The 25,153-nt window shown below is 48.0% G+C and overlaps 1 protein-coding gene and 1 long non-coding RNA gene across 2 annotated transcripts in view; one reads left to right on the top strand and one right to left on the bottom strand.

The window, feature by feature from the left end:
• LOC141975653 (uncharacterized) overlaps positions 1-25,153 on the bottom strand; it is a 75,611-nt gene that overhangs the window by 24,177 nt on the left and 26,281 nt on the right. The window lies entirely within an intron of this gene.
• CR1 (complement C3b/C4b receptor 1 (Knops blood group)) overlaps positions 1-25,153 on the top strand; it is a 52,394-nt gene that overhangs the window by 9,933 nt on the left and 17,308 nt on the right. The window contains exons 8-26 of the mRNA XM_074936299.1: positions 1,348-1,533; positions 1,791-1,875; positions 3,201-3,286; positions 4,086-4,280; positions 5,827-6,009; positions 8,251-8,433; positions 9,015-9,197; positions 10,863-11,054; positions 11,301-11,397; positions 12,723-12,808; positions 13,608-13,802; positions 15,349-15,531; positions 17,772-17,954; positions 18,536-18,718; positions 20,384-20,575; positions 20,822-20,918; positions 22,244-22,329; positions 23,129-23,323; positions 24,870-25,052. Coding sequence (XP_074792400.1) covers positions 1,348-1,533; positions 1,791-1,875; positions 3,201-3,286; positions 4,086-4,280; positions 5,827-6,009; positions 8,251-8,433; positions 9,015-9,197; positions 10,863-11,054; positions 11,301-11,397; positions 12,723-12,808; positions 13,608-13,802; positions 15,349-15,531; positions 17,772-17,954; positions 18,536-18,718; positions 20,384-20,575; positions 20,822-20,918; positions 22,244-22,329; positions 23,129-23,323; positions 24,870-25,052 — 2,973 coding nt within the window. The remainder of the gene's footprint in view (positions 1-1,347; positions 1,534-1,790; positions 1,876-3,200; positions 3,287-4,085; positions 4,281-5,826; positions 6,010-8,250; positions 8,434-9,014; positions 9,198-10,862; positions 11,055-11,300; positions 11,398-12,722; positions 12,809-13,607; positions 13,803-15,348; positions 15,532-17,771; positions 17,955-18,535; positions 18,719-20,383; positions 20,576-20,821; positions 20,919-22,243; positions 22,330-23,128; positions 23,324-24,869; positions 25,053-25,153) is intronic.

The following is a 25,153-nucleotide window of genomic DNA, read 5'->3' as shown; positions in this document are numbered from 1 at the left end:
ACGAGAGTGATCAGGTAAGGTGAGCTATTACCAGCAGGAGAGCGACGGGGCGGGGAGGGAAACATATTGCAGTGATAATCAAGGTGGGCCATTTCCAGCAGTTGACAAGAACATCTGAGGAACAGTCATGGGGGAGGGAGGGGAATAAACATGGGGAAACAGTTTTGCTTTGTGGAATGACCCATCCACTCCCAGTCTTTATTCAAGCCTAAGTTAATAGATTCCCCAGGGAGACACACAGGGCTATAATCACTGCCGGCACAAGAAGCTCAGTTAACTTTGGTGGAACTTGCACACCGATGCCGGTGGAAGCGTGGCTCTCTGAGTGCTGCCGGACAAGATTACAGTTGAAAGGATTTATAAAAGTGTCAGGAGGAAGATGGAATAGTGTAGAAATACTCCCGAAAATGAAGTTAAAGGCTCTGCAAAAGAAATGACTCTGTAGACAAACTCCCACGCAGACTCTTAGGGCATGTCCACCCATCGATGTTGCAGTGGTTTCACTAATGGTGTGAACCCAGACACTTGCTGTTATTACAAATGCAAATATATTCTTATGAGACAATTGAATTTGAAAATGTAAACGAAGGAAGTGGCAGAGAGTGCGTTCCCCAGAACAGTCTGAATCTCCCAAGGTGCGAATCTGGGTGTGTACACACTGCTAGATACAATGAGAGGTCAGCGCTCACGGTTGAGGCAGCGCGAGGAGTGGTTATTTATGTTCCCACGTCTGCCGTCGGTGAGGTGTGCTCGTCCTATCGCCTCAGCCGCTAGATGAGAGTAAGGGAGAACTTAAGTGTCTTGAGTCAATGGGATGTCGTATCAGTTTGTGAAGGGCTTGGGCCCTTTAACAGATGATGCTCTATGTGGGTATTAATTCCGTTGGGCATTGCTGAACCTATAGAGTCCTATGCTTTCAGGCCAGAAGCCACGATTGGGACCCTTTCGTCTTTCGCTGACAGTACTTCTGAAAAATGGCACATTTTAGCGTCCTGGGAGTAGGGCAGCCCAAGGATGGATATTAGGACCTGAGGTAAACAGGGCAGGTGTACGTGTTGTTTTAGTTGATTAGGAAATAGAGGTTCTTGTGCCAGCAGTGAGTTTGGCCCAGTGTGTGTTGTTTTAGGTTCAGTGTCCAGCTATGGATTTTGTTGCATTAGCACCTTTGTCTCATCGTTCTTCTTCCCTCGGCTTCAGTCCTAGTGTAACACCTGGAAGAATATTTATAAAGCAGATCTGCAGCTGTTTCTCTGTAACTGTTGTTGTATCTACCTGCACCTGACGTGGTACATGCCAGCAGAGTAGATATGGTTCTTTTTTTCTCATATGTATTTCCTTTCCTCCTAGAGGGCTGTGGAGTCCCAACGAGGTTAAGCTTTGCTGAGCTGAAGAGCGAGTATAAAAATCAGTCTTCCTTTCCTGTTGGGAAGACTATAAACTATACTTGCCGGCCTGGATACAGTAGACACCCGCATATGCAATCCACTGTTACATGCCTTGAAAATCGAACGTGGTCAGAAGCATTCGAGTTCTGTAAAAGTGAATATCATAATGAATTTTGTTTCTATTGTTCAATAAAGGTCTTCGAGGCACTAAGTTGTGTCCACTCTGCAAAATGTTACGTATCTTTAAATAGTTAATAGTGACTAGTAAAGCTCTCTCGCTGTGCCTATTCTGGGCCCTTTTAAATGCCATCTTTATGGGGAGTGTTAAATATGGACAGTTCCTGGCGATAACTGTTGCATTGAAAGAGAGAAGCCTAATCCGAGCCTTGTTCTCCACCAGAGAAGGTCATCCAGGAGAGCCGGAGAACGGCAGAGTTATTGTAACAGATATCCATTTTGGGTCAACCGTCAACTTCACATGTGAAGAAGGGTAAGTTTCAGACTGCCTGAGCTGACTACTTGTGCTTTGCTTACAGCTGTGGAACACAAATGGATATCCTCATATTCTCCCAACTCCTGAAAGCAGTTTACTCTTCCATACTAAAGCAGCCCTCCATCTTCTTGGCTCAATCAATATAACTTTTATATGCGAGGAAAGACGGATTGGAATAAGTCTCCCTCTTTTCTTCATTCATGCTCTGCCATTGATTGTACAAACTTTAGTTGCAGTTTTGGCCAGCTGAATGCTCTGCCTGCACGTGCTGGCTGAGCACAGATGTCTCCTGTGGAGAGTAGGATCCAAGTGACCAGGGCAAACCTTGGAATCTCTTGGATTTTACCCCTGCTTGGACATGGGAATAGTTCTTCTTCGGAATCATTGGAAATGGCTGTTTTCCCGTACGGAGTTGGGTGGAAGGGTTTTCACTGACTAACTGCCCACCTGCCAGACTGATGAGGTGTCTCCAAAGGGAAACCCTGCTGGGGAAGGTGCCCGAGTGAGAATGCTGGGGATACGGTGGCAGAAGAGGGCGTCATATGCCCTCTCCATTTGAAGATGAGGACTGTGCTTCAGGGGTCTGAGAAACAGAGGTGTGCAGCTGTAGTGCTGGCTTGTGACCTTGTAGAGCGTGTCCTATGTGAGGGCGAAAGGGAAGAACCTGTGACCACAGGAAGTCCCATTTCACAGACGCTGCCTGTAACGACAGCTGGCTGCTGAACTCCAGAGCCAGCTCAGCTGAGGTTTGCTGTATAGCGTCTGTGTTTTGGATCTCTCTGCTGGGGTGGGGTGTTACTCCTGCATGCATTACAACAGTCTTGATTGACTTAGTTTATGAATCTCAAGCTAGCCAGACCCCAGCTGGGTCTGCCTGGCCCACACCCACGGAAATGTATCTCAACCATCATGAGAAAATCAAAACCCCTCTTGGCAACCTGCCTGAAAATGCCAGGGGGAAATGCTGTAGTGCTGTTCCTAGTTTGCCTTTGGCTTGTGGTTCAGTGGTGGGGAATGATCCATCTGATGTGGTGAGTAGGACTTGAGGGAACCAGGAGGACATTTGGATCCCCTGTCTCACAAAATAGCAGCTCATTGGTCCGACATAGGCTTCTGTACCAGAGATTAATTCTACAAGAGGCTGGGGAGTTCGGCTCTGGCAAGGAGCATTTCTCCTGTGATGGCCACTCAGAGGTCAGTGGTGTTGGTCCCCACCTGCTGTGGCTGGGGAGAAGAGCTTCCCAGAAGAACTGAGCTTCACAGGAAAGTTCAAACGCCAAAGAAATAGATAAGAACTGATAACCCCCTCTGCCTAACTCCAGGCACCGGTTGATTGGACGGCCTTACAGACGATGTGACATTTCTGGCATGCGTGTTGCATGGAGTGATGATGTTCCCATTTGTGAGCGTAAGTAGGTCACAACTGTCTGTCGAAGTGCTTAGGTGCCCCCCCCCCCCCCAGAAATGTGAATAAACAGATATGGAAGAATTATGATCCCCACCCTGGAAAGTCTCACCTGAGGCACAGAGTGATTATGTGACATATCGTTTAGGGAATCAGTCAGTAGCCAGTCAAAAATTGAACCCAGGTCTCCTGAGTCCAATGCCAGTATCTTAAGAACAAGACCATATTGAAGGGAGGTTGCACCTTAGAGAGAAATGTTTGTGTTAACTTCCTGACAATCAGAATTTGGTCTTTCTTTGATAACTGAGTAATAACAAAAGGCATTCAGCTTGGTATGGCAAAAATGCCCCACCAAGGTGGTTATTGGCCCTTCTGGATTTCTGAATAGCACAACAGGTTTACCTGATACCCACTTATATTCATCCAAAACCAGACACGAAGCTCATTACCTGTGCTTTAAGGCGTTCGCCTGCCCTGGCGTGCTCACCAGCTTATGGTGCAGCAGGAAAATCATGCGTTTTTCAACACCTGGTAGGGATTCAACAGGTTGGTCTTAAAACAGTCCATATGAAGGAAGGTGTAGATCATTAAGACACCATCCTAGTCAGTCTCTTTCACAGTTTACAGACCATCAGTGCGAAAGAGAATTGGGTATAATTACCCGTTGCGCATTACCTGTCGGCCTTGCTCGTTCCAGTGGTTTCATAGTTAGGGCTCCTAAATTTCTTTAGCAGATCAAGTAACTGGAGCTGCTTCTCTACCAGTATTGATTCTAAAATACACTCCTCCTGTGTGTCTCCAGGTATTCCGTGCCTTCCGCCTCCAGACATCCCCAATGGAAGGCACACTGGCGAGTTCACAAAAAACTTCTCTTTTGGGTCAGCTGTAACCTACAAATGTGAAAATGGTTACTTGCTCGCTGGAGAGGCCTCTATTCACTGCACAACCAAGGACGGGCTAAACGGCGTGTGGAGTGCACGTCCCCCTCGGTGTGGAGGTAGGGTTTGTGGAGGTGAAAAACTCCTGCCAGCTCTGCTGTTTCATGTATAGAAAGTTCAGGTCTAGACAAACCCACAAATGTGAGACTCCAGTTAAATCCCTGCACTTAGTGTGCCTGCCCGTGGCAACATCTCCACAAGATTTTCCAGGATTCATGTTGGAGACTGAATAGCTCTGGAGCAGGGTTAAAGATTTGAGATAGAAACTGGTGCCACCGGATGCACCCATAGAGGAGCTCTGTGTTCAGCCCATGTAGGGTCATAACTTCTGTTAAGGTTGTTAAAGATCTTTGATCCCAGCCACAAGGGAATGAAAGTGGGGGATGTTATGGTAGCGCTCTGTTTCCCATTAGTATGGGGATTTCTATTCTTGGCATTTGAAGGGACAACTGAATGCACATCAGGAAAATCTTCCTTAAAAAGAATTAATCCTGCGAGACCTCTGTATGCGGAGCGTGCATAGCGTTTAGTAGTAATTCCTTCAGTGTGGATGCAAAGTCTACCCCGCTATGAGTGAAGGACACAGGCTTGCTGGTGCAGTGGATAATGGGGTGGAGTAAAGCTGTGTCAGTCCCAAGCACTTGACCTCTTATTACTAATGCCCTTGGGATAAAGATAAGCCAGACTTGTGGAATTTTATATTTGGAGGAGTTTGGTAGGCAAGCTGAAAGACCTGGCACTTCTAACGGTAATGAAGAGAGGGTACGTTGCTGGGACCACCAGCTTCCTGAAGCATCTCGGGCTTGACTGTGCAGATTGCTGAGCTCCCTCAATGTCTGAGGTCAATGGCTGTGAAGGCCCCTTGGTTCCTTGTAGGACTGAGCTCCTTGGCTTTACCCTGGGGGTGCTCCCATGACTTGGAGATTGGTACACAGGACACTCCTTGAGGAGATTATCCTTGCGAAGTTGCTATGAAGGGACCTAAGCTGTTACCAGTGTATCTCCATCTCCTCCTCTCAGGGTGGCCCTCCACATTTCCCACAACAATCTGTATTTTCAAGTAGGAATAACATAGACGAGTGCAGCGGTTCTCAAAAACTGTAAGTCAGGACCCCAAAATGGGTTGCGGCCCCGTATTAATGGGGTCACTAGATCTGGCTTTACTTGCTGGGGCCTGAGATTGAAGCCCGAGCCCCGCTGCCTGGGGCCGAAGCCAAAGCCCGAGTCCCACCGCCCATGGCCTAAGCCCGAGGGTGGCCTGGGTGGCTGGGCTCAGGTCACAGGTTCCCTAACTGGGGCTGAAGCTCTTGGGCTATGGCTCCCCCGCCTGGGGAACAGGGGCTCATGCTTTGGCTTTGGCCACCCTGCCCGGGACGGCAGGGCTTAGGCTGGCTCAGTCTTTCTTCCCCCGCTCCCAGGTCGTGTGCTAATTTTTGTTGTCAGAAGGGGGTTGTGGTGTAATGAAGCTTGAGAACACATGGGCTAGTGAAACAAGTTACATGGAAAATACTGAAAGTGTAAAAAAGGCTTGAGAGCTGCGAAGGCTGCGGAGATGTTTTTCTTCCTCTCTGGCCCTGTGTTTCAGCTAAAGTGTTTCTTTTTCAGAGGTTAGATGCCCAGCCCCACAAATCCAGAATGGAAGAAGAGTATCTGGTGATAGACATGTCTATGTATATAATGACAGTGTTACCTTTGAGTGCGATCCCGGCTACACCATGAAGGGTCACAGTCTGAGTCAGTGCCAAACTGATGACACGTGGGATCCACCTCTGCCAGTCTGTGAGCCAGGCAAGTGTCAAAACTCTGATTTGTTTGTATTCTGCATCTAGAAACAGGTTTCCCGTCTGTCTGATCCGCGAGCACCTCTAACGCTAACCCCGTCTGGATCTGTCCTGCCTGCTGCTCGCCTCAAATCAGGAGACTTTACAGACTGGTTTGACGGGAGAGGTGGACCGTCCCAGTTGTTAGGAAGAGACGTAGAGGATAAGAAATGAACCAGGTTGGGGGCGGTGCTGGCAGGGCTCCGAGAGCAGTGGGGATGACAGATGAGTAATTTTGTCCCTTCTGTTTTATTGCAAAGCTTGTGCTTTCCCACAATGCATTTGGGGGTCAGGATTCCTCCAACTGCACCAGCTGGGAGAAGTGACTCAAGTTGGCAAGAGCCATGGGTCTGCTGAGGGGAATTACTCTACCATGAAGGTGAAAGCAGAGCACTTTTATCTTCTTCTGCTCAGGATCCTCATGTCTGTCCCATCTTGAAATGGGAACTGGAAGTGATTTAGAAGATGATATTCAATAACTTCTTGGTCCACCGCAGCTTTTGCGGGTGGTACTTCTGCTTCCTCTGCTGAATTTCACTATTTTTATCAATTATGAGCAGTCCTTCCAGTAACTACACACGCTTTTCACTCTTCCTTTGGAGGTGGAATATGTCCCTCTAGTTCCTGCCTGTGGAATAATCATGAACTCACTTCTGATTTTTCCCTCTCACTCTGGTCTTTCAGTCAAGCTCTTTTCTATAATGGGGTGGGGATGAGAGTGTTACAAATGAGTAAAAGATTCAGAAAGGCAATCGGCCGTTAGCTCTTGCAATGTAACACACTAAATAGGGAGCCTAAATTGTCCAATGATTTTTGGTTGTCCAAAATAAGATGCTTAAAGGGGCTTGATTTTAATTCTGGGTGATGAGTGTCCATACATTACCACTGTGATCCTGACTACTCCCTTCTTGGGGAGGCATCACTTCATTGTACGGCGTCTGGAGCTTGGAGCAACCCCCACGCTCAATGTGAAGGTGCGTTTCTGTTCTGTTTGCTGCTTCCCTTTGTCTCACTCGGTGCGTCAGACACGCAAAAGGATTTAAATAGATACCCCAAGAACTTTGAGACAAGCCACCAATTCAGCAAATTCCACAGCTGGGGACTAAACCTCCAGGGAGACTCACCGGGCCAAAGTCACTGCTGGCAAGAGGAGCTCCTTTAACTTCAGCGGCATTGCATCCAATCGTACCAGTGGTGAATGATTCTGTGAGTGCAGCCGGGTAATGTTCATGCTGAAAGAATTGCTACAGGTGACAAGAGGACGTGAGAATGTAGAAATACTTATGAAATTGAAGTAAAAGACTTGTCAAAGGCAATGGCTCAGTGGGTAAGCTGCCCATTTCATCCCACACGTGCGTTAGAGACTAAAGGGTTTGTTATGCTTTCCCTTTCAGCCACGTGCGTAAGCCCAGAAGTGGAGAATGGAAGAACAAATGGGGTACAGCGTGCCTACAGACCCAGCTCCTGTGAGGGGCCCACAGTTTGGCGTCTACTCCTTGCACAAGCTCCTATCACAGGATTTAAGATGAAAGACAAGCTCACCAGTGCAACAGAATGAATAGCAGGGAATTAAAGCTCCATTTAATTAGACACATGGTGAAATAAATGCTTTTGAAAATATAGGCATTGTATGCGCACTCTGCGCTTGTGCACACAGATATACCCCCCATGAGGAAAATATTGCGGGGGTTGGGGGGGAAAAGCATCTGTCTGAATCCCGAGGCACACTTGACATGAATCACAAAAACTGGAAACTAATATCTACGCTCCCGTCACACACACAGAGAGAAACACATAAACCTCTGTCGCCAATCCCTACCCCTCGCTACACACTCAGTCAACAGAAAAGATTTGCAGTGGGTACTGGAAAGGCCAACAAGCCTGAACTGTTTCAGACCAAGTGCAAGGAGTAGATCCCAAACTGTGGGCCCCTCACAGGAGCTCTCCTGCCAGCCTTGCTCTCTTTGTCACTGAGAGGGAGCCATCTGGGGCCTCTGCTCCCCACAAGAGGAGCAGTATGGAACCCCGTGGTATGTGGTTTTAGGCAGGCTTGCACGATAGTGTTTGCAGTGGAGAGGTTAAAAGCAACACCATAAACTCTCTTCCCATAAACTGGTAGGGAGTCAGTGCAGAGCACAGGCACCAAGGGCCCACCGAACAGCACTGCTTGCCGGGCAGGCTGACGCCTTCTGCACCTTTTCAATTTCAGAGGTTCTCTGCATCGCCCCAGCAATCCAGAATGGAAGAAAAGTAGCTGGACATGGACCTGTCTACAGACCCAGGGACACTGTTAGGTTTGAATGTGATCCTGGCTACACCCTGAACGGCAGCCGTCAGATTCAGTGCCGAGATGAAGGAACCTGGGATCCTCCTGTTCCAGCCTGCACACAAGGTAAGTGTGAATCAAGGTTGACTGCAGGGTAACTGAGATGATCAACATCTGGTAGGGACGTGCCTGGACGCAAAAAAATAAACGTCCTTTGAATCCAGGGGTCCCTTTTCAGCTGTGAATGGGGAACATACAAATATCCGCCCACCCTCTAATCTTTTGACTGTGCTCGTCCCTGTGATAGCTGATCCCCTGCATCCTGCCCTGCCCTCCTGACAGGCAGAGATCTGGCAATGGTCTATCTCACTGAGCATCCTAAAGCTGTGAATGGAAACACAAATCAGCAGAACTCGTCCCGCTCTCCACAAATTATATTTTGGATTCTTAAGGGAGTGAAGGGCGATTTCTAGGGACCGAAAAGTAGCAGACTGGGAAAATCTGAGTTCCGGGGTGAAGGGGAATCGAGGTCGGTGATATTTAATCTTTTTTGGATGTGTTGCATCACCAGTGCGATGCAGGGTTTGACACAACACAGGCATCCTGGGCTTTCCCCCCTCCTGGAGACCAGCCTATTTTATGCTCTTCTTGAACAGGGTTCAGATTTTTTTCACTGAAATATTCTTCATCCCCTCTCCCCCCGTTAGTGTTGCTGTGTCCCCCACCTCCGGTCATCGTCAAAGGGAAGCACAATGGCAAGCCACTGGCAGTTTTCCCCAGTGGAGCATATGTGAACTACAGCTGTGACCCCGGCTACGCCCTCCGTGGAGAGGCTTCGATCTATTGTACCACATCTGGAACTTGGAGCCACCCTTCTCCTCTATGTGAAGGTGAATGGATTTTCGGTTGGCTTCTTCCTTTTGTCAGTAACCCAACAGGATTGATAGCGAGAGAAAGAATGTTCAGACACACCAGCTAATGCAACAAAATTCACAGCTGGGAATAGGTTTCAGAGTAGCAGCTGTGTTAGTCTGTATCCGCAAAAAGAACAGGAGGACTTGTGGCACCTTAGAGACTAACAAATTTATTTGAGCATAAGCTTTTGTGAGCTACAGCTCACTTCATCGGATGCATTCAGTGGAAAATACAGCGGGGAGATCTATATACATAGAGAACATGAAACAATGGGTGTTACCATACACACTGTAACGAGAGTGATCAGGTAAGGTGAGCTATTACCAGCAGGAGAGCGACGGGGCGGGGAGGGAAACATATTGCAGTGATAATCAAGGTGGGCCATTTCCAGCAGTTGACAAGAACATCTGAGGAACAGTCATGGGGGAGGGAGGGGAATAAACATGGGGAAACAGTTTTGCTTTGTGGAATGACCCATCCACTCCCAGTCTTTATTCAAGCCTAAGTTAATAGATTCCCCAGGGAGACACACAGGGCTATAATCACTGCCGGCACAAGAAGCTCAGTTGACTTTGGTGGAACTTGCACACCGATGCCGGTGGAAGCGTGGCTCTCTGAGTGCTGCCGGACAAGATTACAGTTGAAAGGATTTATAAAAGTGTCAGGAGGAAGATGGAATAGTGTAGAAATACTCCCGAAAATGAAGTTAAAGGCTCTGCAAAAGAAATGACTCTGTAGACAAACTCCCACGCAGACTCTTAGGGCATGTCCACCCATCGATGTTGCAGTGGTTTCACTAATGGTGTGAACCCAGACACTTGCTGTTATTACAAATGCAAATATATTCTTATGAGACAATTGAATTTGAAAATGTAAACGAAGGAAGTGGCAGAGAGTGCGTTCCCCAGAACAGTCTGAATCTCCCAAGGTGCGAATCTGGGTGTGTACACACTGCTAGATACAATGAGAGGTCAGCGCTCACGGTTGAGGCAGCGCGAGGAGTGGTTATTTATGTTCCCACGTCTGCCGTCGGTGAGGTGTGCTCGTCCTATCGCCTCAGCCGCTAGATGAGAGTAAGGGAGAACTTAAGTGTCTTGAGTCAATGGGATGTCGTATCAGTTTGTGAAGGGCTTGGGCCCTTTAACAGATGATGCTCTATGTGGGTATTAATTCCGTTGGGCATTGCTGAACCTATAGAGTCCTATGCTTTCAGGCCAGAAGCCACGATTGGGACCCTTTCGTCTTTCGCTGACAGTACTTCTGAAAAATGGCACATTTTAGCGTCCTGGGAGTAGGGCAGCCCAAGGATGGATATTAGGACCTGAGGTAAACAGGGCAGGTGTACGTGTTGTTTTAGTTGATTAGGAAATAGAGGTTCTTGTGCCAGCAGTGAGTTTGGCCCAGTGTGTGTTGTTTTAGGTTCAGTGTCCAGCTATGGATTTTGTTGCATTAGCACCTTTGTCTCATCGTTCTTCTTCCCTCGGCTTCAGTCCTAGTGTAACACCTGGAAGAATATTTATAAAGCAGATCTGCAGCTGTTTCTCTGTAACTGTTGTTGTATCTACCTGCACCTGACGTGGTACATGCCAGCAGAGTAGATATGGTTCTTTTTTTCTCATATGTATTTCCTTTCCTCCTAGAGGGCTGTGGAGTCCCAACGAGGTTAAGCTTTGCTGAGCTGAAGAGCGAGTATAAAAATCAGTCTTCCTTTCCTGTTGGGAAGACTATAAACTATACTTGCCGGCCTGGATACAGTAGACACCCGCATATGCAATCCACTGTTACATGCCTTGAAAATCGAACGTGGTCAGAAGCATTCGAGTTCTGTAAAAGTGAATATCATAATGAATTTTGTTTCTATTGTTCAATAAAGGTCTTCGAGGCACTAAGTTGTGTCCACTCTGCAAAATGTTACGTATCTTTAAATAGTTAATAGTGACTAGTAAAGCTCTCTCGCTGTGCCTATTCTGGGCCCTTTTAAATGCCATCTTTATGGGGAGTGTTAAATATGGACAGTTCCTGGCGATAACTGTTGCATTGAAAGAGAGAAGCCTAATCCGAGCCTTGTTCTCCACCAGAGAAATCGTGTGGTCATCCAGGAGAGCCGGAGAACGGCAGAGTTATTGTAACAGATATCCATTTTGGGTCAACCGTCAACTTCACATGTGAAGAAGGGTAAGTTTCAGACTGCCTGAGCTGACTACTTGTGCTTTGCTTACAGCTGTGGAACACAAATGGATATCCTCATATTCTCCCAACTCCTAAAAGCAGTTTACTCTTCCATACTAAAGCAGCCCTCCATCTTCTTGGCTCAATCAATATAACTTTTATATGCGAGGAAAGACGGATTGGAATAAGTCTCCCTCTTTTCTTCATTCATGCTCTGCCATTGATTGTACAAACTTTAGTTGCAGTTTTGGCCAGCTGAATGCTCTGCCTGCACGTGCTGGCTGAGCACAGATGTCTCCTGTGGAGAGTAGGATCCAAGTGACCAGGGCAAACCTTGGAATCTCTTGGATTTTACCCCTGCTTGGACATGGGAATAGTTCTTCTTCGGAATCATTGGAAATGGCTGTTTTCCCGTACGGAGTTGGGTGGAAGGGTTTTCACTGACTAACTGCCCACCTGCCAGACTGATGAGGTGTCTCCAAAGGGAAACCCTGCTGGGGAAGGTGCCCGAGTGAGAATGCTGGGGATACGGTGGCAGAAGAGGGCGTCATATGCCCTCTCCATTTGAAGATGAGGACTGTGCTTCAGGGGTCTGAGAAACAGAGGTGTGCAGCTGTAGTGCTGGCTTGTGACCTTGTAGAGCGTGTCCTATGTGAGGGCGAAAGGGAAGAACCTGTGACCACAGGAAGTCCCATTTCACAGACGCTGCCTGTAACGACAGCTGGCTGCTGAACTCCAGAGCCAGCTCAGCTGAGGTTTGCTGTATAGCGTCTGTGTTTTGGATCTCTCTGCTGGGGTGGGGTGTTACTCCTGCATGCATTACAACAGTCTTGATTGACTTAGTTTATGAATCTCAAGCTAGCCAGACCCCAGCTGGGTCTGCCTGGCCCACACCCACGGAAATGTATCTCAACCATCATGAGAAAATCAAAACCCCTCTTGGCAACCTGCCTGAAAATGCCAGGGGGAAATGCTGTAGTGCTGTTCCTAGTTTGCGTTTGGCTTGTGGTTCAGTGGTGGGGAATGATCCATCTGATGTGGTGAGTAGGACTTGAGGGAACCAGGAGGACATTTGGATCCCCTGTCTCACAAAATAGCAGCTCATTGGTCCGACATAGGCTTCTGTACCAGAGATTAATTCTACAAGAGGCTGGGGAGTTCGGCTCTGGCAAGGAGCATTTCTCCTGTGATGGCCACTCAGAGGTCAGTGGTGTTGGTCCCCACCTGCTGTGGCTGGGGAGAAGAGCTTCCCAGAAGAACTGAGCTTCACAGGAAAGTTCAAACGCCAAAGAAATAGATAAGAACTGATAACCCCCTCTGCCTAACTCCAGGCACCGGTTGATTGGACGGCCTTACAGACGATGTGACATTTCTGGCATGCGTGTTGCATGGAGTGATGATGTTCCCATTTGTGAGCGTAAGTAGGTCACAACTGTCTGTCGAAGTGCTTAGGTGCCCCCCCCCCCCCCAGAAATGTGAATAAACAGATATGGAAGAATTATGATCCCCACCCCGGAAAGTCTCACCTGAGGCACAGAGTGATTATGTGACATATCGTTTAGGGAATCAGTCAGTAGCCAGTCAAAAATTGAACCCAGGTCTCCTGAGTCCAATGCCAGTATCTTAAGAACAAGACCATATTGAAGGGAGGTTGCACCTTAGAGAGAAATGTTTGTGTTAACTTCCTGACAATCAGAATTTGGTCTTTCTTTGATAACTGAGTAATAACAAAAGGCATTCAGCTTGGTATGGCAAAAATGCCCCACCAAGGTGGTTATTGGCCCTTCTGGATTTCTGAATAGCACAACAGGTTTACCTGATACCCACTTATATTCATCCAAAACCAGACACGAAGCTCATTACCTGTGCTTTAAGGCGTTCGCCTGCCCTGGCGTGCTCACCAGCTTATGGTGCAGCAGGAAAATCATGCGTTTTTCAACACCTGGTAGGGATTCAACAGGTTGGTCTTAAAACAGTCCATATGAAGGAAGGTGTAGATCATTAAGACACCATCCTAGTCAGTCTCTTTCACAGTTTACAGACCATCAGTGCGAAAGAGAATTGGGTATAATTACCCGTTGCGCATTACCTGTCGGCCTTGCTCGTTCCAGTGGTTTCATAGTTAGGGCTCCTAAATTTCTTTAGCAGATCAAGTAACTGGAGCTGCTTCTCTACCAGTATTGATTCTAAAATACACTCCTCCTGTGTGTCTCCAGGTATTCCGTGCCTTCCGCCTCCAGACATCCCCAATGGAAGGCACACTGGCGAGTTCACAAAAAACTTCTCTTTTGGGTCAGCTGTAACCTACAAATGTGAAAATGGTTACTTGCTCGCTGGAGAGGCCTCTATTCACTGCACAACCAAGGACGGGCTAAACGGCGTGTGGAGTGCACGTCCCCCTCGGTGTGGAGGTAGGGTTTGTGGAGGTGAAAAACTCCTGCCAGCTCTGCTGTTTCATGTATAGAAAGTTCAGGTCTAGACAAACCCACAAATGTGAGACTCCAGTTAAATCCCTGCACTTAGTGTGCCTGCCCGTGGCAACATCTCCACAAGATTTTCCAGGATTCATGTTGGAGACTGAATAGCTCTGGAGCAGGGTTAAAGATTTGAGATAGAAACTGGTGCCACCGGATGCACCCATAGAGGAGCTCTGTGTTCAGCCCATGTAGGGTCATAACTTCTGTTAAGGTTGTTAAAGATCTTTGATCCCAGCCACAAGGGAATGAAAGTGGGGGATGTTATGGTAGCGCTCTGTTTCCCATTAGTATGGGGATTTCTATTCTTGGCATTTGAAGGGACAACTGAATGCACATCAGGAAAATCTTCCTTAAAAAGAATTAATCCTGCGAGACCTCTGTATGCGGAGCGTGCATAGCGTTTAGTAGTAATTCCTTCAGTGTGGATGCAAAGTCTACCCCGCTATGAGTGAAGGACACAGGCTTGCTGGTGCAGTGGATAATGGGGTGGAGTAAAGCTGTGTCAGTCCCAAGCACTTGACCTCTTATTACTAATGCCCTTGGGATAAAGATAAGCCAGACTTGTGGAATTTTATATTTGGAGGAGTTTGGTAGGCAAGCTGAAAGACCTGGCACTTCTAACGGTAATGAAGAGAGGGTACGTTGCTGGGACCACCAGCTTCCTGAAGCATCTCGGGCTTGACTGTGCAGATTGCTGAGCTCCCTCAATGTCTGAGGTCAATGGCTGTGAAGGCCCCTTGGTTCCTTGTAGGACTGAGCTCCTTGGCTTTACCCTGGGGGTGCTCCCATGACTTGGAGATTGGTACACAGGACACTCCTTGAGGAGATTATCCTTGCGAAGTTGCTATGAAGGGACCTAAGCTGTTACCAGTGTATCTCCATCTCCTCCTCTCAGGGTGGCCCTCCACATTTCCCACAACAATCTGTATTTTCAAGTAGGAATAACATAGACGAGTGCAGCGGTTCTCAAAAACTGTAAGTCAGGACCCCAAAATGGGTTGCGGCCCCGTATTAATGGGGTCACTAGATCTGGCTTTACTTGCTGGGGCCTGAGATTGAAGCCCGAGCCCCGCTGCCTGGGGCCGAAGCCAAAGCCCGAGTCCCACCGCCCATGGCCTAAGCCCGAGGGTGGCCTGGGTGGCTGGGCTCAGGTCACAGGTTCCCTAACTGGGGCTGAAGCTCTTGGGCTATGGCTCCCCCGCCTGGGGAACAGGGGCTCATGCTTTGGCTTTGGCCACCCTGCCCGGGACGGCAGGGCTTAGGCTGGCTCAGTCTTTCTTCCCCCGCTCCCAGGTCGTGTGCTAATTTTTGTTGTCAGAAGGGGGTTGTGGTGTAATGAAGCTTGAGAACACATGGGCTAGTGAAACAAGTTACATGGAAAATACTGAAAGTGTAAAAAAGGCTTGAGAGCTGCGAAGGCTGCGGAGATGTTTTTCTTCCTCTCTGGCCCTGTGTTTCAGCTAAAGCGTTTCTTTTTCAGAGGTTAGATGCCCAGCCCCACAAATCCAGAATGGAAGAAGAGTATCTGGTGATAGACATGTCTATGTATATAATGACAGTGTTACCTTTGAGTGCGATCCCGGCTACACCATGAAGGGTCACAGTCTGAGTCAGTGCCAAACTGATGACACGTGGGATCCACCTCTGCCAGTCTGTGAGCCAGGCAAGTGTCAAAACTCTGATTTGTTTGTATTCTGCATCTAGAAACAGGTTTCCCGTCTGTCTGATCCGCGAGCACCTCTAACGCTAACCCCGTCTGGATCTGTCCTGCCTGCTGCTCGCCTCAAATCAGGAGACTTTACAGACTGGTTTGACGGGAGAGGTGGACCGTCCCAGTTGTTAGGAAGAGACGTAGAGGATAAGAAATGAACCAGGTTGGGGGCGGTGCTGGCAGGGCTCCGAGAGCAGTGGGGATGACAGATGAGTAATTTTGTCCCTTCTGTTTTATTGCAAAGCTTGTGCTTTCCCACAATGCATTTGGGGGTCAGGATTCCTCCAACTGCACCAGCTGGGAGAAGTGACTCAAGTTGGCAAGAGCCATGGGTCTGCTGAGGGGAATTACTCTACAATGAAGGTGAAAGCAGAGCACTTTTATCTTCTTCTGCTCAGGATCCTCATGTCTGTCCCATCTTGAAATGGGAACTGGAAGTGATTTAGAAGATGATATTCAATAACTTCTTGGTCCACCGCAGCTTTTGCGGGTGGTACTTCTGCTTCCTCTGCTGAATTTCACTATTTTTATCAATTATGAGCAGTCCTTCCAGTAACTACACACGCTTTTCACTCTTCCTTTGGAGGTGGAATATGTCCCTCTAGTTCCTGCCTGTGGAATAATCATGAACTCACTTCTGATTTTCCCTCTCACTCTGGTCTTTCAGTCAAGCTCTTTTCTATAATGGGGTGGGGATGAGAGTGTTACAAATGAGTAAAAGATTCAGAAAGGCAATCGGCCGTTAGCTCTTGCAATGTAACACACTAAATAGGGAGCCTAAATTGTCCAATGATTTTTGGTTGTCCAAAATAAGATGCTTAAAGGGGCTTGATTTTAATTCTGGGTGATGAGTGTCCATACATTACCACTGTGATCCTGACTACTCCCTTCTTGGGGAGGCATCACTTCATTGTACGGCGTCTGGAGCTTGGAGCAACCCCCACGCTCAATGTGAAGGTGCGTTTCTGTTCTGTTTGCTGCTTCCCTTTGTCTCCCTCGGTGCGTCAGACACGCAAAAGGATTTAAATAGATACCCCAAGAACTTTGAGACAAGCCACCAATTCAGCAAATTCCACAGCTGGGGACTAAACCTCCAGGGAGACTCACCGGGCCAAAGTCACTGCTGGCAAGAGGAGCTCCTTTAACTTCAGCGGCATTGCATCCAATCGTACCAGTGGTGAATGATTCTGTGAGTGCAGCCGGGTAATGTTCATGCTGAAAGAATTGCTACAGGTGACAAGAGGACGTGAGAATGTAGAAATACTTATGAAATTGAAGTAAAAGACTTGTCAAAGGCAATGGCTCAGTGGGTAAGCTGCCCATTTCATCCCACACGTGCGTTAGAGACTAAAGGGTTTGTTATGCTTTCCCTTTCAGCCACGTGCGTAAGCCCAGAAGTGGAGAATGGAAGAACAAATGGGGTACAGCGTGCCTACAGACCCAGCTCCTGTGAGGGGCCCACAGTTTGGCGTCTACTCCTTGCACAAGCTCCTATCACAGGATTTAAGATGAAAGACAAGCTCACCAGTGCAACAGAATGAATAGCAGGGAATTAAAGCTCCATTTAATTAGACACATGGTGAAATAAATGCTTTTGAAAATATAGGCATTGTATGCGCACTCTGCGCTTGTGCACACAGATATACCCCCCATGAGGAAAATATTGCGGGGGTTGGGGGGGAAAAGCATCTGTCTGAATCCCGAGGCACTCTTGACATGAATCACAAAAACTGGAAACTAATATCTACGCTCCCGTCACACACACAGAGAGAAACACATAAACCTCTGTCGCCAATCCCTACCCCTCGCTACACACTCAGTCAACAGAAAAGATTTGCAGTGGGTACTGGAAAGGCCAACAAGCCTGAACTGTTTCAGACCAAGTGCAAGGAGTAGATCCCAAACTGTGGGCCCCTCACAGGAGCTCTCCTGCCAGCCTTGCTCTCTTTGTCACTGAGAGGGAGCCATCTGGGGCCTCTGCTCCCCACAAGAGGAGCAGTATGGAACCCCATGGGATGTGGTTTTAGGCAGGCTTGCACGATAGTGTTTGCAGTGGAGAGGTTAAAAGCAACACCATAAACTCTCTTCCCATAAACTGGTAGGGAGTCAGTGCAGAGCACAGGCACCAAGGGCCCACCGAACAGCACTGCTTGCCGGGCAGGCTGACGCCTTCTGCACCTTTTCAATTTCAGAGGTTCTCTGCATCGCCCCAGCAATCCAGAATGGAAGAAAAGTAGCTGGACATGGACCTGTCTACAGACCCAGGGACACTGTTAGGTTTGAATGTGATCCTGGCTACACCCTGAACGGCAGCCGTCAGATTCAGTGCCGAGATGAAGGAACCTGGGATCCTCCTGTTCCAGCCTGCACACAAGGTAAGTGTGAATCAAGGTTGACTGCAGGGTAACTGAGATGATCAACATCTGGTAGGGACGTGCCTGGACGCAAAAAAATAAACGTCCTTTGAATCCAGGGGTCCCTTTTCAGCTGTGAATGGGGAACATACAAATATCCGCCCACCCTCTAATCTTTTGACTGTGCTCGTCCCTGTGATAGCTGATCCCCTGCATCCTGCCCTGCCCTCCTGACAGGCAGAGATCTGGCAATGGTCTATCTCACTGAGCATCCTAAAGCTGTGAATGGAAACACAAATCAGCAGAACTCGTCCCGCTCTCCACAAATTATATTTTGGATTCTTAAGGGAGTGAAGGGCGATTTCTAGGGACCGAAAAGTAGCAGACTGGGAAAATCTGAGTTCCGGGGTGAAGGGGAATCGAGGTCGGTGATATTTAATCTTTTTTGAATGTGTTGCATCACCACTGCGATGCAGGGTTTGACACAACACAGGCATCCTGGGCTTTCCCCCCTCCTGGAGACCAGCCTATTTTATGCTCTTCTTGAACAGGGTTCAGATTTTTTTCACTGAAATATTCTTCATCCCCTCTCCCCCCGTTAGTGTTGCTATGTCCCCCACCTCCGGTCATCGTCAAAGGGAAGCACAATGGCAAGCCACTGGCAGTTTTCCCCAGTGGAGCATATGTGAACTACAGCTGTGACCCCGGCTACGCCCTCCGTGGAGAGGCTTCGATCTATTGTACCACATCTGGAACTTGGAGCCACCCTTCTCCTCTATGTGAAGGTGAATGGATTTTCGGTTGGCTTCTTCCTTTTGTCAGTAACCCAACAGGATTGATAGCGAGAGAAAGAATGTTCAGACACACCAGCTAATGCAACAAAATTCACAGCTGGGAATAGGTTTCAGAGTAGCAGCTGTGTTAGTCTGTATCCGCAAAAAGAACAGGAGGACTTGTGGCACCTTAGAGACTAACAAATTTATTTGAGCATAAGCTTTTGTGAGCTACAGCTCACTTCATCGGATGCATTCAGTGGAAAATACAGCGGGGAGATCTATATACATAGAGAACATGAAACAATGGGTGTTACCATACACACTGTAACGAGAGTGATCAGGTAAGGTGAGCTATTACCAGCAGGAGAGCGACGGGGCGGGGAGGGAAACATATTGCAGTGATAATCAAGGTGGGCCATTTCCAGCAGTTGACAAGAACATCTGAGGAACAGTCATGGGGGAGGGAGGGGAATAAACATGGGGAAACAGTTTTGCTTTGTGGAATGACCCATCCACTCCCAGTCTTTATTCAAGCCTAAGTTAATAGATTCCCCAGGGAGACACACAGGGCTATAATCACTGCCGGCACAAGAAGCTCAGTTGACTTTGGTGGAACTTGCACACCGATGCCGGTGGAAGCGTGGCTCTCTGAGTGCTGCCGGACAAGATTACAGTTGAAAGGATTTATAAAAGTGTCAGGAGGAAGATGGAATAGTGTAGAAATACTCCCGAAAATGAAGTTAAAGGCTCTGCAAAAGAAATGACTCTGTAGACAAACTCCCACGCAGACTCTTAGGGCATGTCCACCCATCGATGTTGCAGTGGTTTCACTAATGGTGTGAACCCAGACACTTGCTGTTATTACAAATGCAAATATATTCTTATGAGACAATTGAATTTGAAAATGTAAACGAAGGAAGTGGCAGAGAGTGCGTTCCCCAGAACAGTCTGAATCTCCCAAGGTGCGAATCTGGGTGTGTACACACTGCTAGATACAATGAGAGGTCAGCGCTCACGGTTGAGGCAGCGCGAGGAGTGGTTATTTATGTTCCCACGTCTGCCGTCGGTGAGGTGTGCTCGTCCTATCGCCTCAGCCGCTAGATGAGAGTAAGGGAGAACTTAAGTGTCTTGAGTCAATGGGATGTCGTATCAGTTTGTGAAGGGCTTGGGCCCTTTAACAGATGATGCTCTATGTGGGTATTAATTCCGTTGGGCATTGCTGAACCTATAGAGTCCTATGCTTTCAGGCCAGAAGCCACGATTGGGACCCTTTCGTCTTTCGCTGACAGTACTTCTGAAAAATGGCACATTTTAGCGTCCTGGGAGTAGGGCAGCCCAAGGATGGATATTAGGACCTGAGGTAAACAGGGCAGGTGTACGTGTTGTTTTAGTTGATTAGGAAATAGAGGTTCTTGTGCCAGCAGTGAGTTTGGCCCAGTGTGTGTTGTTTTAGGTTCAGTGTCCAGCTATGGATTTTGTTGCATTAGCACCTTTGTCTCATCGTTCTTCTTCCCTCGGCTTCAGTCCTAGTGTAACACCTGGAAGAATATTTATAAAGCAGATCTGCAGCTGTTTCTCTGTAACTGTTGTTGTATCTACCTGCACCTGACGTGGTACATGCCAGCAGAGTAGATATGGTTCTTTTTTTCTCATATGTATTTCCTTTCCTCCTAGAGGGCTGTGGAGTCCCAACGAGGTTAAGCTTTGCTGAGCTGAAGAGCGAGTATAAAAATCAGTCTTCCTTTCCTGTTGGGAAGACTATAAACTATACTTGCCGGCCTGGATACAGTAGACACCCGCATATGCAATCCACTGTTACATGCCTTGAAAATCGAACGTGGTCAGAAGCATTCGAGTTCTGTAAAAGTGAATATCATAATGAATTTTGTTTCTATTGTTCAATAAAGGTCTTCGAGGCACTAAGTTGTGTCCACTCTGCAAAATGTTACGTATCTTTAAATAGTTAATAGTGACTAGTAAAGCTCTCTCGCTGTGCCTATTCTGGGCCCTTTTAAATGCCATCTTTATGGGGAGTGTTAAATATGGACAGTTCCTGGCGATAACTGTTGCATTGAAAGAGAGAAGCCTAATCCGAGCCTTGTTCTCCACCAGAGAAATCGTGTGGTCATCCAGGAGAGCCGGAGAACGGCAGAGTTATTGTAACAGATATCCATTTTGGGTCAACCGTCAACTTCACATGTGAAGAAGGGTAAGTTTCAGACTGCCTGAGCTGACTACTTGTGCTTTGCTTACAGCTGTGGAACACAAATGGATATCCTCATATTCTCCCAACTCCTGAAAGCAGTTTACTCTTCCATACTAAAGCAGCCCTCCATCTTCTTGGCTCAATCAATATAACTTTTATATGCGAGGAAAGACGGATTGGAATAAGTCTCCCTCTTTTCTTCATTCATGCTCTGCCATTGATTGTACAAACTTTAGTTGCAGTTTTGGCCAGCTGAATGCTCTGCCTGCACGTGCTGGCTGAGCACAGATGTCTCCTGTGGAGAGTAGGATCCAAGTGACCAGGGCAAACCTTGGAATCTCTTGGATTTTACCCCTGCTTGGACATGGGAATAGTTCTTCTTCGGAATCATTGGAAATGGCTGTTTTCCCGTACGGAGTTGGGTGGAAGGGTTTTCACTGACTAACTGCCCACCTGCCAGACTGATGAGGTGTCTCCAAAGGGAAACCCTGCTGGGGAAGGTGCCCGAGTGAGAATGCTGGGGATACGGTGGCAGAAGAGGGCGTCATATGCCCTCTCCATTTGAAGATGAGGACTGTGCTTCAGGGGTCTGAGAAACAGAGGTGTGCAGCTGTAGTGCTGGCTTGTGACCTTGTAGAGCGTGTCCTATGTGAGGGCGAAAGGGAAGAACCTGTGACCACAGGAAGTCCCATTTCACAGACGCTGCCTGTAACGACAGCTGGCTGCTGAACTCCAGAGCCAGCTCAGCTGAGGTTTGCTGTATAGCGTCTGTGTTTTGGATCTCTCTGCTGGGGTGGGGTGTTACTCCTGCATGCATTACAACAGTCTTGATTGACTTAGTTTATGAATCTCAAGCTAGCCAGACCCCAGCTGGGTCTGCCTGGCCCACACCCACGGAAATGTATCTCAACCATCATGAGAAAATCAAAACCCCTCTTGGCAACCTGCCTGAAAATGCCAGGGGGAAATGCTGTAGTGCTGTTCCTAGTTTGCGTTTGGCTTGTGGTTCAGTGGTGGGGAATGATCCATCTGATGTGGTGAGTAGGACTTGAGGGAACCAGGAGGACATTTGGATCCCCTGTCTCACAAAATAGCAGCTCATTGGTCCGACATAGGCTTCTGTACCAGAGATTAATTCTACAAGAGGCTGGGGAGTTCGGCTCTGGCAAGGAGCATTTCTCCTGTGATGGCCACTCAGAGGTCAGTGGTGTTGGTCCCCACCTGCTGTGGCTGGGGAGAAGAGCTTCCCAGAAGAACTGAGCTTCACAGGAAAGTTCAAACGCCAAAGAAATAGATAAGAACTGATAACCCCCTCTGCCTAACTCCAGGCACCGGTTGATTGGACGGCCTTACAGACGATGTGACATTTCTGGCATGCGTGTTGCATGGAGTGATGATGTTCCCATTTGTGAGCGTAAGTAGGTCACAACTGTCTGTCGAAGTGCTTAGGTGCCCCCCCCCCCCCCAGAAATGTGAATAAACAGATATGGAAGAATTATGATCCCCACCCCGGAAAGTCTCACCTGAGGCACAGAGTGATTATGTGACATATCGTTTAGGGAATCAGTCAGTAGCCAGTCAAAAATTGAACCCAGGTCTCCTGAGTCCAATGCCAGTATCTTAAGAACAAGACCATATTGAAGGGAGGTTGCACCTTAGAGAGAAATGTTTGTGTTAACTTCCTGACAATCAGAATTTGGTCTTTCTTTGATAACTGAGTAATAACAAAAGGCATTCAGCTTGGTATGGCAAAAATGCCCCACCAAGGTGGTTATTGGCCCTTCTGGATTTCTGAATAGCACAACAGGTTTACCTGATACCCACTTATATTCATCCAAAACCAGACACGAAGCTCATTACCTGTGCTTTAAGGCGTTCGCCTGCCCTGGCGTGCTCACCAGCTTATGGTGCAGCAGGAAAATCATGCGTTTTTCAACACCTGGTAGGGATTCAACAGGTTGGTCTTAAAACAGTCCATATGAAGGAAGGTGTAGATCATTAAGACACCATCCTAGTCAGTCTCTTTCACAGTTTACAGACCATCAGTGCGAAAGAGAATTGGGTATAATTACCCGTTGCGCATTACCTGTCGGCCTTGCTCGTTCCAGTGGTTTCATAGTTAGGGCTCCTAAATTTCTTTAGCAGATCAAGTAACTGGAGCTGCTTCTCTACCAGTATTGATTCTAAAATACACTCCTCCTGTGTGTCTCCAGGTATTCCGTGCCTTCCGCCTCCAGACATCCCCAATGGAAGGCACACTGGCGAGTTCACAAAAAACTTCTCTTTTGGGTCAGCTGTAACCTACAAATGTGAAAATGGTTACTTGCTCGCTGGAGAGGCCTCTATTCACTGCACAACCAAGGACGGGCTAAACGGCGTGTGGAGTGCACGTCCCCCTCGGTGTGGAGGTAGGGTTTGTGGAGGTGAAAAACTCCTGCCAGCTCTGCTGTTTCATGTATAGAAAGTTCAGGTCTAGACAAACCCACAAATGTGAGACTCCAGTTAAATCCCTGCACTTAGTGTGCCTGCCCGTGGCAACATCTCCACAAGATTTTCCAGGATTCATGTTGGAGACTGAATAGCTCTGGAGCAGGGTTAAAGATTTGAGATAGAAACTGGTGCCACCGGATGCACCCATAGAGGAGCTCTGTGTTCAGCCCATGTAGGGTCATAACTTCTGTTAAGGTTGTTAAAGATCTTTGATCCCAGCCACAAGGGAATGAAAGTGGGGGATGTTATGGTAGCGCTCTGTTTCCCATTAGTATGGGGATTTCTATTCTTGGCATTTGAAGGGACAACTGAATGCACATCAGGAAAATCTTCCTTAAAAAGAATTAATCCTGCGAGACCTCTGTATGCGGAGCGTGCATAGCGTTTAGTAGTAATTCCTTCAGTGTGGATGCAAAGTCTACCCCGCTATGAGTGAAGGACACAGGCTTGCTGGTGCAGTGGATAATGGGGTGGAGTAAAGCTGTGTCAGTCCCAAGCACTTGACCTCTTATTACTAATGCCCTTGGGATAAAGATAAGCCAGACTTGTGGAATTTTATATTTGGAGGAGTTTGGTAGGCAAGCTGAAAGACCTGGCACTACTAACGGTAATGAAGAGAGGGTACGTTGCTGGGACCACCAGCTTCCTGAAACATCTCGGGCTTGACTGTGCAGATTGCTGAGCTCCCTCAATGTCTGAGGTCAATGGCTGTGAAGGCCCCTTGGTTCCTTGTAGGACTGAGCTCCTTGGCTTTACCCTGGGGGTGCTCCCATGACTTGGAGATTGGTACACAGGACACTCCTTGAGGAGATTACCCTTGCGAAGTTGCTATGAAGGGACCTAAGCTGTTACCAGTGTATCTCCATCTCCTCCTCTCAGGGTGGCCCTCCACATTTCCCACAACAATCTGTATTTTCAAGTAGGAATAACATAGACGAGTGCAGCGGTTCTCAAAAACTGTAAGTCAGGACCCCAAAATGGGTTGCGGCCCCGTATTAATGGGGTCACTAGATCTGGCTTTACTTGCTGGGGCCTGAGATTGAAGCCCGAGCCCCGCTGCCTGGGGCCGAAGCCAAAGCCCGAGTCCCACCGCCCATGGCCTAAGCCCGAGGGTGGCCTGGGTGGCTGGGCTCAGGTCACAGGTTCCCTAACTGGGGCTGAAGCTCTTGGGCTATGGCTCCCCCGCCTGGGGCACAGGGGCTCATGCTTTGGCTTTGGCCACCCTGCCCGGGACGGCAGGGCTTAGGCTGGCTCAGTCTTTCTTCCTCCGCTCCCGGGTCGTGTGCTAATTTTTGTTGTCAGAAGGGGGTTGTGGTGTAATGAAGCTTGAGAACACATGGGCTAGTGAAACAAGTTACATGGAAAATATTGGAAGTGTAAAAAAGGCTTGAGAGCTGCGAAGGCTGCGGAGATGTTTTTCTTCCTCTCTGGCCCTGTGTTTCAGCTAAAGCGTTTCTTTTTCAGAGGTTAGATGCCCAGCCCCACAAATCCAGAATGGAAGAAGAGTATCTGGTGATAGACATGTCTATGTATATAATGACAGTGTTACCTTTGAGTGCGATCCCGGCTACACCATGAAGGGTCACAGTCTGAGTCAGTGCCAAACTGATGACACGTGGGATCCACCTCTGCCAGTCTGTGAGCCAGGCAAGTGTCAAAACTCTGATTTGTTTGTATTCTGCATCTAGAAACAGGTTTCCCGTCTGTCTGATCCGCGAGCACCTCCAACGCTAACCCCGTCTGGATCT

This window comes from Natator depressus, chromosome 21 (assembly GCF_965152275.1).
Source record: "Natator depressus isolate rNatDep1 chromosome 21, rNatDep2.hap1, whole genome shotgun sequence".
Taxonomy (NCBI): Eukaryota; Metazoa; Chordata; order Testudines; family Cheloniidae; genus Natator; species Natator depressus.
The sequence above is the reverse complement of the archived record's forward strand: the minus strand, read 5'-3'. Positions and strand labels throughout refer to the sequence as shown.